The sequence below is a fragment of the Cavia porcellus genome, unplaced genomic scaffold (assembly GCF_034190915.1).
Source record: "Cavia porcellus strain 051 isolate PalLab524CR breed Dunkin Hartley unplaced genomic scaffold, mCavPor4.1 scaffold_24, whole genome shotgun sequence".
Lineage (NCBI taxonomy): Eukaryota > Metazoa > Chordata > Mammalia > Rodentia > Caviidae > Cavia > Cavia porcellus.
In genome coordinates, this window is record NW_026947507.1 from 5,915,060 (window position 1) to 5,927,826 (window position 12,767).

Sequence of the window (12,767 nt, forward strand, 5' to 3'; positions counted from 1 at the left end):
CAGACAACTTTCTATTTTAATTTACAGAACACTATCACAATTTTAACACTAATAAAGCTGTGACATATGGGAGTCTCAGTGATTTGTTAAAAATGAAAAGAATAGTGTCTGTGTGGCTCCCGGCCGGCAGGAAGAACACACGACAGATTCTGGCGGTGTGCAACCTTGTCTTTATTTGTCTCCGCATGGGCCGCGCGAGGCCTCTGCTCTGCCACCAGCCCTTTCTCACCGGTGGACTTCCTCTATCTCCCTCTGTGCTTCTCTCTCGTGGCGGGAGAGGCACTCACTTTTATAGGGTAACAGTGGCCAATCAATTCAAAGCGCGCGATGCGGGCTGATTGGCTAACATCAGTTGTTGCTAGGCAGACTATCTTACAGAGCGGGTTGTTTAAGTCACCAGGGCAATCAGGGGGCAGGAAGCAGGCGCCAACTTGGCTCACTCGATGGGAGGGGTAATTTAGCTCAGGCTTTGCCTTTTCCTACAGGCCGCATGACCGCCGCGCATTGTGAACTAGCGCTGGTGCGGCTCCCAACATCTCCCCCTATTTTATTTATTTTGAATGAATGTACGCATCGCAGCCCGCCCTGGATTGAGTGCAGAGGCTTATGCCCTGTGTTGAGGCCCACCGTAGGCCCTTGGCTTGGACCCTGGTCGGCCGTCCCTGGGTCCGCCAAGGCCTTGAGACCCTCGTCCTTTTTCCAGGGCCAGGAGTGAACTGGACGGAACCTGGATGCACATAGGCATGCACTCATGCCCCTCCGTGTGATCCCCTCGGAGAGGCATCTAGATCTGGGCAGATTCTAGTAATCCAGCGGCTTTCGTGCAGTATGGGGTAGGGCCTGGCTTAGGTCGAGTCGTGCTGGGGAGGCACGCTCTTACCCGTCATTGACTCACCTACCCTGCTGTGTGGTGTCAATAGGGAAGGAGTGTGGAAGACCCGCCACATCTAGACCCGGTCGTAGGCCAGTCGAGCGAGCCATGCGTAAGCCTGGGGGTCATTGTGCCCATCACGGGCTGCTGCCAGGGCCGCATGGGCAACCAGGCGTACTTGACGCCGGGCCGCCGCAAGGCGCCCATTAATAAATGATGTGACCCATCGGAGCAAGCATGGTCCTATAAGCAGGAGCAAGAACAAGGAGCATAGAGGGCCTAACAAGGGTAGCACATAGGGGAGCAAGCCGTTCCAGGCCCCCAAAAAGGGATTGTCCTGCAGTTCTTTTAGGGCTCATCTTGTTGTTGGGTCTGCGGTTGGCCTCTGGTGGAACAGGCCTGATCTTCAGTCGAGGGACTTGTCGCATGCGTCAACCTCTCTGGGACCCACAGTGGTTCTCGTCCCGGTCCCTGCAGAAAAACACAAACCGCGCCTCGGTTCCAGCTGATTATCGGATCCGGGCCCATCCATTGTCCTGTCAGGACGTCCTTCCATTTAACCCATCCTTTATTTTTTGGGGATGGGGTACAATGTGCCATAGCTGGGGAGCAATTTTCACTGTTTAAGTTTAACCGTGCCTTTGGGAGTAGGCCTTGGCTTACTCCCCCTTTTTGTTTTTTATTTTATTTTATTTTATTTTATTTTATTTTATTTTATTTTATTTATTTATTTATTTTTTATCGGTACCAGGGATCGAACTCGCGATTGCCTGCTTACAAGGCAGGCGTTTATGCCGCTGAGCTAAATCCCCAGCCCCTGTTTCCTCGACCGGCGTTTCTCTCAGCCTGCTCGGCAGAGAACTCTGCATACCATGCTCGCCAATCAAGATAACTACCCGAAGGAAGGCATGTCTTGGCCAGCTGCATCCAATTACCCGGTGTAAGAGGCTGAGAGGCAAGATTTTCTAGCATAGCTATGGTATAAGGAGCTGTGGGCCCGAAGGTCGTGACAGCGCTTTTTAATTCTCTAATCTGTTTTATTTCAAACGGTTCCCAAACATTGCGCCCTTTGCCTGGGGCCATTTGCACAGGGTATACTCCATAAGGACCGTAATCTAGTCCTTGCATCGGTGGATCCCCTCCGAACCATCCTTCACCCTTCCATAACCGCCCATGAAAATACCGTCCGCCCCGTGGCGTGACGTCATAGGACGGCAGTCGCGACAGAGTGGAACGGGGCGTTACTTCCTGTGAGCAATCAGTTCAAAGCGCGCGATGCGGGCTGATTGGCTAACATCAGTTGTTGCTAGGCAGACTATCTTACAGAGCGGGTTGTTTAAGTCGCCAGGGCAATCAGGGGGCAGGAAGCAGGCGCCAACTTGGCTCACTCAATGGGAGGGGTAATTTAGCTCAGGCTTTGCCTTTTCCTACAGGCCGCATGACCGCCGCGCATTGTGAACTAGCGCTGGTGCGGCTCCCAACAGAATAGTTTGAAAACAAATGCAATTTCAGTGTAATTAATTTTTTTTACTTTATTAACACCTTCAACTGCATGAGGAATAGTAAACACTAGTAAATACTAGGGCCACTTGAAAATTATTAACTTTCATCTTGAAAGCAATTTGTGTCCACCTCTAACCCTCGCAGTCACAGCCTGAATTAGGTAGATCACACATAATCGTTTCATTTTCTGTGTTAGGAGGGTAAGGATTACAGGCTAAATGATATTCCTAAAGAACAGGCAACCACAAAAAGCAGAGCCAGACAGAAATACATGTTAAGCATCTGAAAAATTCCAAATTTTTTTTATCAAAAATTTAAAATCTTTTGAGAACCATGGCATCACAAATAGAAAATTCCACACCTGACCTCATGTAATGGGCTACAGTCAAAGTTCAAATGTATGAAAAATATCATGTGAGGTTTCCTTTAGAATAATGTGTGTAAAATGTGTATGATACATAAATGAATTTTGTGTTTAGGCTTGGGGTACATTCCCATGATATCTCATTATGTAATGTAAGTTAAAAATCAAATCCTAAACAAATCTGGTCCCTAGAATTTCACATAAGGGATCCACAACTGCTATGTAATTCTCCCCCGCTTTCCCAATATAATGACTATATTCCATGACTTTCTAATAAGCATCAGTCAGTCTTTGCATGAACTGACACTGTTCTTGTAGATCAAACACAAGGATCATAGCAAATGGTAGTGAAATGTTTAATTTTTTATTTTCTTCAAAAGTATCATAGTCCAAAAATGGAGACTATTATATATTGTGTATTACCACAGTGTGATATAATTTCCTCAATTTGTGCTTAATAAATATTATAATTTTGCTTTAACATGACAAATAGCATGTTTTTCTATCACGGGAAATGCCTGTTATGCTTTTATTTATGAATGAAAGTTAAGTTTCAGAGTGGCGATCTCCTACAAATCTGAATATTCTGACACTGGAAGGAAATTCTTACAAAATAAAACTTTTCTTAAATGTATTAAATTCGTTACTAGTTTCAATGTGGAAAAAGACTTTTAGTAACTAGAAAGTAAAGTTTGCATTTTGAATATTATGACAAAAACAATTGTCTAATACTATTATAGTCACAACGGCCTTTTTCAATTAATTTGCCTCATTTCTTCTGTGTAAGATGCTTAAAAATACCAAAATCTGATTTACCTTCCAATTCAGATTATTTGGCATGTACTAAAGAGATGCTTAACGCATGTGCTAGTCCTCTCCTCTCCATCCTCCTCCGCAGTCTCTTTCCCATTGTCCTTCCCTTCTTCCCTCCTTCCATTCTTCCCTGCTCCTCTTTTTCCCTTTCTTCTGTGCTGAACTCTCCGAGTTTATGCCTTCCACTCTTCTCATCACTATGACAACTGATTTGGATCTGTGATCTGTTACGTGGGGCTCATTCTTTCCATTTTTCCTACTATGAGATTTTACTCTTGAACCCTGCACTTCCCAAAATGTGCTGCCCAGCTACCAGACCTCACCTGATACAGTCTCTTGCCTACTTTTTTCTCTTGTATTTTCTTTCCTTTTCTCTTTTCCTTTCCTTTTCTCTTCTTTTGTTTATTTATTTTTGACTATTTATTTTCTGAATACTTCAGCATTCTAAAAATTGGGTGCAGTGTACCAATCTTCTCAAGAAGGCAGTATGTGTGTGTGTGTGTGTGTGTGTGTGTGTGTGTGTGTGTGTGTGTGACAGAGAGAGAGAGAGAGAGAGAGAGAGAGAGAGAGAGAGAGACAGAGAGACAGAGAGAGAGAAAGAGAGAGAAGAGAGAAATAATGGGTGAAGAGAGCTAAAAAGGGGAGAGAGATTTATTTAAAAATTAATTTACAAGGTAAAATCTTTGTTTCTCACTTGGAGGACACACAGAAACAAGCATCTTTCTATAGAATTTTAAGCCTCTGGGTTTGCCCTAGTTTTAATATTGCATATATTCAAACATGTTCATAGTTTTAAATATTACAAATTTTAAATTCTATATACATAAAATAACAGCAAACATTCTAATATTAGAACAGATATTAATACCATCTCTCATATATAAATATGTACATGTGAAAAATATAGGTTTAGTATAGATATATTCATATCTGCACATATCCATAGATAAATGTAGGGCTCTCTCTCTCTCTCTGCCCTTTCCAACTCTCTCCTTACCTTTCCAGGCTATTATTTTGAGGCTGTCACATTGTTTCAATATATGATCATGTATATTTACTGCACATATTTGAATCCGTAAGCAGTACTGGTTTATTTAAGTATAGTCATATTTTATATGTCATTCTAAAGAACTGTATATGTGTCATGTTAGAGCTATTGCTGAATCTCTGCCTGTTTTATAAGATTTATATAAGAATATTTGTCTATTTGTATAGTATTCCATTGTAAAAGTGAAACAATGTTTATCCATTTGTCACTGATAAAAATTTATGACACTCATACCTTATTTAATGACAGGCTGATATGAACAGGATATAGATGATACTTTATGTACATATAGGGAGATAATTTTTAAAAATTATATTTCAAAAAGCCTAAAGTCTGAATTATGTGATAGGTGCTTAATCAGTGTCAGTGGGTAGTGAATTTCTCTCTAAAATCATACTACTGATCTATATTTCCTTACCAATATGAAGCTCTTCAAGCAAACACATAGTTTGTGTTCACTTTATTTCTTCAAACATGTAATATTAGCAGATATTAATTTTGCTTATCCAATAAGTATATCTTGTTTAATCATTGTCTCATTTTAATTAACATTTACCTGATTATTAATAAGGCAGAGAATTTATTATTTGTTTTTAGTCATTTCCGTGGCCCTTACTATGATAGTTATTACCTTGAGAAATTGGCTTGTTGTAATTCTTTGTGTGCTATACGATAATCATCTGATTGTCACATTTACTAATTATCATCACTGGTTGTTCATTATAGAAATACAAATAAACATAACATTGAAAAACTTGTACCCTGAAACTTTGCTGAATTTATTAGTAACATGCTTATAAATTCTATCAGACTTTCTATACATATTATCATGTCATCAATAAATAATGATAATTTTATCTCTTCCTTTCCTTTTGGATGCTTTCTATTTCTTTTCCTTGTACAACAGATTTGACCAATTTGACCAGTACAATGTTGGGTCACAGTGGTGTCAACACATAGCCATTTCTTGTTCCTGATCTTTGAGAAAAGTTTTTGGTTTTTCATTACAAAATATGACATTAGCTACAGTCTTTTCATAAGTACTCATTATCATGTTACCTGCCCCCCCTCAATTTGTAATTTTCTGAGCATTTTATTCAAATGCTTTGCCTGAGCCAATTGAGATAATCATTTGCTGTTTGGTCTTTATTCTACAATGTGTTTTGCATTGATTGATTTTCTTCAATTAAATCACTTTTGCAGTCCTGGAATAAATGCCATCTTTAAAATGCATAATCCATTTAATATGCTTTTGGCTTTGATTTTATAGTATATTTTTGGTTGTTTGTTTTTATATGTATATTAATAAAGAATACTGTTCTATTATTTTCATTTCTTGTGGTGTGTGTTTATGATTCTGATATCAGTAATGCTAGGCCCATATTTTCAGTTAGGAAGTGTTTTATCTTTAACTTTTAAAAAAGAATTTGAAAATACTGTTTGTTCTTTAAATTATTGCTCATTTCAACATAGGAAGGATTCATAAATGAAGCCATTGGGTTCTGTGATTTATTTTCAGGTGTTTAATTACTAATTCAATCTCTTTTGATCTTATAGATCTGCTGAGATTGTCTATCCTATCTTCAGACATGTAATCAATTGACTCAAGCTTGTTTACTCTAAATCAATTCTGCCAATCATTGCCTTTTGATGGAAGAACTTAATCCTTTTATTTTCAATATAATAGTGATAAAAAATTCTATCATTTTCTGTATATTCTGTGTGTTATTCATTTCCTCCATTATTATTTCTATTTATTTGATCTGGAAATAATTTTATTTTCTTTTGTTTTTTAATGTATGGTTTATGATTGGTATGGAGATTAATTAATATCCTAAATTTATAACATCTAATTTATATTGATACGACACTAAATTCAGTAACATATAAAACACTATGCTATTGTTATAGGTCACATTTTTATGAATTGTGGGCTAACTATTCATAGATGAATAGTGATCTTAATATCATAATCTTTTAAATCATGTGAGCATTAAAAGAGAAACTGTAAAACAAAACTATAACGCTACTTTTATATTTTCTCATGTGCTTCCCTCATTCTGAGACATTTATTTCCTCAATTTGTATTGAGTTAATGTCTAGTAAGCTTTCATTTAAACTCAAAGTACATTTCACTCCAGAAAGAATTGCTATAATCAAGAAATTAACCAATAACAAATGCTGGAGGGGCTGTAGGGAAAAAGGAATCCTTCTCCACTATTAGTAGGAGTACAGACTGATGAGACTACTAGAGAAATTAGTACGGAGAGTCCTCCAAAAACTAGGACTAGAAGTTCCACTTGACCTAGCTATTACCCTCCTGGATATCTTTCCAGAATAATTAAGAACACCATATCATAGTGATGTATGTGCACCCATGTTTATAGCAGAACAATTTGTAATATCTATACCTTGGAAACAACCAAATGCCCATCATCTGCGGAATGGATAAAAAGATTTGATCATTTATGCAACGGAGTGCTACTCAGCCATAATGAGTAATAAACTTGGGACTTTTATAGGTAAATGAATAGCTTGAGATCATACTCATAAGTGAAATAAATCAGACTCACAGGTGCAAGCATTGTATTTTGTTCCTAGTGTGAAAAGCTGAAAGAGTAAAATCCAAATAAGATCCAAACTATACAATTGATATTGTGAAATGAGAAGAAGTTCTTCAAATGGAGAGAGAAACTGGAATTGGGGAAAAGGAGTGAAGAAGGAAGGAAAAAGAAATAAAATACACACAAATACAAGACAGTTAAGATACTGCTAATTTCTCTTAGTTTAATGAAAAGAAATATTTGTGCTATTATTTGGACAATTTTTCATACCAATATCTTGTGCTTCAAGAAACTACTTTGAAGAAAACAATACACAATGTATTAACCATTGTTACTCTCCTACTATCTTGTTTTGAAATTTTTATATTTTATCTTTAAAATAAAATTTAAAAAATAAGATGCTTTATGTATATAATGAATATAATTATTTTGTGTTGAAAATATATACTATTAAAAGTAATAAATTAAAAAGACTTGAAGGACACTCTTTAAAATTTCTCATAGACAGGACTCATGGCAATAGTATCTCTCAACTTTTGCTTATCTGTAAATTTCTTAACTTTCTTCTCATTTTTGAAGAATAGTTTTGCCACAAATAGAATTCTTTGTTAATAAGGCTTTCTTTTTCTCTTTCTTTCTTTCTTTCTTTCTTTCTTTCTTTCTTTCTTTCTTTCTTTCTTTCTCTTTCTCTCTTTCTTTTTCTCTTTCTTTCAGGAATTTAAATACATCACCCAAATGTCTTTTATCCCCATGTTTTGTGGTGAGAAATGTGATGTTCATCTTACAGGTAATCAACTGTTTATAATGAGCAGTTTCTCACTTGGTAATTTTAAGATTCTTGTTACTTCTATCCTTGTAGAATTTGATTATAATATGTCCTGGCTTAGGTCTCTTTGACTATCTTATTCAAAATTAGCCATATTTTTGGACATGTATGAGCATGTCTTCCATCAAAGTTTGGAAGTTTTACCCACTATTTTTTCAGTTGTTCTTTCTTCCATTGTTTTTCTCTCTTCTATTTCTGGGACTCTGTAATGTACATTTGGACCACTTGATGTCCTGTGGATCCCTAAGAGTATTTCAAATTTTCCTTCTTTCTCCTTCTTGAGTCTCAGATACAAAAATTTCAGTTATCTTGTAGTAAATTTAACATGAGAACTTCCTCAGTGCCTGTTTTTTGTTTCTTTCAGTAGGTCATACTTCCTTATTTCTTTATGCCTTATGATTTTTTGTTGAAAATATCATTTAATATTATAATGTGACAAGTCTCAAAAGCTATTATTTTTCTTTTCCTGTAATTTATATATTGTGCTAGCTAAAATCTAATTTTTAATAATGGATTTCCATAATGATGTTTCTTATTTGTGATATTCTCAGAGATTTCTATTCCTTAACTTGTGATTGCCTAACAAAATAGAGACCAAAAAAACCCCTACAAAAACAAACAAACAACAACAAAAACAACCCTCCAAACCATTACAACTCACCAATCCCAGAATTTCAGGTTGCTTCCATAATAGGCATTGCTTTAACCTTTAGCCAGACTTACACTAACCCTGCAAATCAGCTTAGGGTAAAAGTACAGGTTATTCTCAGTGTTTTTCAATGCATGTATTTTGCACTGGGCATGCACATCTTTTCTAAATGTCTCTGTATACATTTTTAATATCCTAATTTCCTATGAAAACTCTCCCCAGCTTTTACCACCATCCTATACAGTCTATGTTATGTTCCCACTATACCCATTTGATTCAGGAACTTGAGGGTTGTTTGCAGAGTTTTAGACAATGCCCACTGCTTTTACAACCTGAATTTCAAGCTAAGTGAAACAGATGAATACATCAGCAGTGGCAACACTCTGGCATATGTGCTGCAGTGGGCTGTTTGTATCATTGAAAGTTCTAATCATCCGTTTAGGCACATTTTATCTCTGATCTGCCTTAGCATCACTCCTTCAGACATATTTCATAAGAAGCCACAATAGACATGTTTTGTTAAGAACTCTGCTTCCTCTGGATCCAAGTACAATATTTACAAGTTGGGAACATAGACTGTTACTGCTTCAAGACCAAAAATCACTGCTGCAGCCGTGACAGGTGAAAATGTCACAAAACTTTCCTATAGTTTTGAAGTTGACTTTTTACTGTCTTAATATTCCCTTATTTGTTGTAAAAGTTTGACTTTTTCTGGAGTCTTAAGAAAGTTGATTCTGACAGTTTCTTTTTGCTTTTCAGTGTTTCTATGGAAGAACAAGATACAATTATCTTCATAATTTTCACCATGATTGGATTGAGTATAAACATTACTGCCTTTTTGTTTCTTTGTTTGAGACAGGGTCTAACTATGCAGTGCAGCCTGGCCTTGAACTTGCTTATGTAGCCCAGGCTGGCCTCAAACTGAAGGTGTTCCTCTTGCTTCAGTCTTCCAAATGCAGGGATTACAGGCATGTGCCAGCACACCTGGCAACACATATATTAATTCAAGCTCCAACTGTTCCATTTTCCCCTTAAGACAAATATTACTATATGATTTCATATGGACACATGCCTCAGTTAACACATCACTTGAATACAGTATTTTCCTGTGGTGAGGAAGGAGACTGGGGCATGGTCAAAAGGCTGGAAAACAGAGCACAACCTGTAAATTGTGGCCCAGATCTGACATGAGAAAAGGATATAAAAGATAGCGGCAACTGACTTTACTGTGATTGTTTCCCTTTTGCTTTTGCAGCAGCCTGTCTGGTGTGCATGGCATATATTTTGCTTTTTTTTTTTTAACATCTTTTTGCACTTCTCTTTTTTTTTTCCCACCTTTTTTTCCTTCTTCTTGACTTTAACTGAATGTTGCATTTTCAACTTCATTGATTGTCTTCTCCAATTTTTGAATAAGATAGCAAGAACCTGGGACCACTGAATACCATTGTACCGCAATGGTGGTTGGAAAATCTGCAAGTACTTGTTTAAAATTATCTGAGTGATTGAGATAAAGTGCTTAGTATTTCAGTGTCAACTCCATGGTATTTCTTCATTTTCTTTTTTTCATCTTCCTCTTCTTCCTTTCTTTTTTCTGTTCTTACATTTTATGTTTAATTTGATGCTAGATGACCAGACAAGTGTAATAGTATAACAGTGCTTTGACTTAGCAGCTCTTTTAAAAAAATCATGAAGATAACAATACATAGTATATTAATCATTGCTAATTTCTTATTATCCTATTTTGAACTTATGTTTCAATGTTTTCATTTTTAAAGAAAAAAAAATCATGCTTCTTGGAGTTAATACTACTCTTTGCTCCAAAGTAATGTGAGCCCATAAATTGTATTGACATTATTAACTTCTTTTCTAGATTGGACTAAACTCAGTAGATTTTTCTCAATTACAAATTTTTGAGATTACTTATTACAATTATCCTCATAGTACTTTATATAAGTAGGAAGTTACTATCCATGCATCCTATAGCAAATAATTTTAATCCCTTATATATTAATTAAGCTAATTTCAATAGAGCAAAGTAAGAAACATTATCTTGCAGCAATAATTTTATAAATGTGAGTGAAAATATGATGTATTATATAGCGCATGTGACTCCTGCATCTTCTGAGTGTGTACAGGATCTCACACCCCATTGCCTGATATTGCACTGATCAATAGATGATTCTCTTCCAAAGCAGAATACTTCGTTCAGCCATATTGGACCAGTACCTGGAATAATCAAATAAAACTGCATTGGTAAACATAGTTAAATATTTATGTTTGAGTAGGATAAAATCATTAACTTATTTACTAATTAAACAAGAATTTAATATTCAAGTTCTCTAATGTTGTGATACAAAATGAATCTTCTACCTCAGAAAACTTTATGCTCAGCGAACACATAAACTACTAAAACACAGTAATGAGTTGTAACAGAAGTCCAGGTACTGAGAAAGCACGGATTAAAGATAAGCACAGAGTGTGAAGGGCCACACTGGAACACAGTCACTGCACTTTGAAAGACTGGTAGTTGTTACTGAAGTCCAACTGAACTTAATTTTGTCTCTAATTGGAATTTAATTTTCAGGTTTGCTATGTTTAATTTATACAAATGTGATTATAAAAGAGTATTATTATAGACTCATTTCATACAAAATTTTTCTTTGAAGACTCCTGCTTTTATTTATTTTTAGAATTAAACGGACACTAGAGCCTGACATGGTGGTGCACACCTGTAATCCCAGCACTAGAGAAACTGAGGCAGGAGGATCCCTACGACTTCAAGATCAGCTGAACTACACAGCAAGAATTAAACAGGACATTTTTATTTCCGCGTGTAAAATAAACCAGTACATTTCTGTAATCTTTGTATGGTAGACAAAAAAAGTATCTAAGAGATTATGATTTCTAAATCAGAAGCCTCATCAGAAACTTTGTGATTTTCAAGATGATCTTACTGAGTGTGTCTCCTACATGCATGTGTGAATGTGTTTGTGTGTATTTCAAGTCTGCAAAATCTTATAAAAAACTTTGGTAAACCCCAAAGTGCTACTCAAAAATACAGGCAAATGATGACAATTGTATGAGTAATAACATTACTTCCATGCTGACATGGAAGGATGTAAAAGCAGTGGCACATTTATAACTTGTATTTACTACATTTATGATTGTTTATAAACTGGATAAATAAACAGGAGTGAAACTTTTGAGGAAGCCAGGGCTCTCATATTTCTGGAAGGCCAAGAATGCAGTGGTGCTATGACTTCGTTACCAGGTACTGTGGTGTGTTCACTGTATATTTTGCAGATCTACTGATTAGATATAGATCTCAGCATTTCAGAACTTTTATAGGTCAGGCAAATAGAATTGAGAACTAGCATCCTCCCGTTGATGCACCACTTTTCCAGTGGAGCAGAATAGGAAGGAAATTACTCAGTCAATTAACATCCTGACATGTGAGCACACATTTTTAAAAACAGTGGTAAAAGAATTCATGAATGCTGAAATACCAAACCTCTGGTGATAATGAAAATGTAAGCTTACCATTTTCAAAATTTACTATGTAGCAGAAAATATCCATTGTGCATTTATTCTATTACCTTCTCAAATTCTATGATAACCTTCAAAAATTAAGTACTGTCATAGTGCCATTTTACTGCTAAGAAATGTGAAAATTAGACACAACAAGGAACTTTACCTATTATTTCCATCTGGTGTCTGCCCAGAGCTTGTGCCTTTAATCAGTCCTGCAGTCCCCTGCATTTTAGACTCTACCATGCCACAAATCTGTTTTGAGTTCCTGCATGAGTGAGCAAAACTAAGGTACCTTCTCTCTGGGCCTGACCTCCTACTGGGAGCTTCTATTCTAGGCAGATGAATCAATCAAGCACAATGCAATGGTAGAGGTGACCTTTGCATGTAGAACCTGTGGTTCTTTTTCACTGCAGAAACATAGATGTGAGAAATTCTGCCTTCCAGTAACTCTTCTCTTTTGTTACACGGAAAAATTCAGAAATAGTGAATATATTTGGAGTGTTTGCATAAAAGACAATGTGTTATGTGTTTGTGCTTATAATTCTTAAGTTTACTTCTTGTAATAACCTTGTAAAATATTGGCATTTATTTCCATTTA

At 36.4% G+C, this 12,767-nt stretch overlaps 1 protein-coding gene across 2 annotated transcripts in view; it reads right to left on the reverse strand.

Moving 5' to 3' along the window:
• Positions 1–7,780: 7,780 nt before the first annotated feature.
• Msr1 (macrophage scavenger receptor 1) overlaps positions 7,781–12,767 on the reverse strand; it is a 63,887-nt gene continuing 58,900 nt past the window's right edge. For both annotated transcript variants that reach the window (XM_005008599.4, XM_063234598.1), the window contains exon 10: positions 7,781–10,864. In XM_005008599.4, coding sequence (XP_005008656.3) covers positions 10,731–10,864 — 134 coding nt within the window. In that variant the 3' untranslated portion in view covers positions 7,781–10,730. The remainder of the gene's footprint in view (positions 10,865–12,767) is intronic.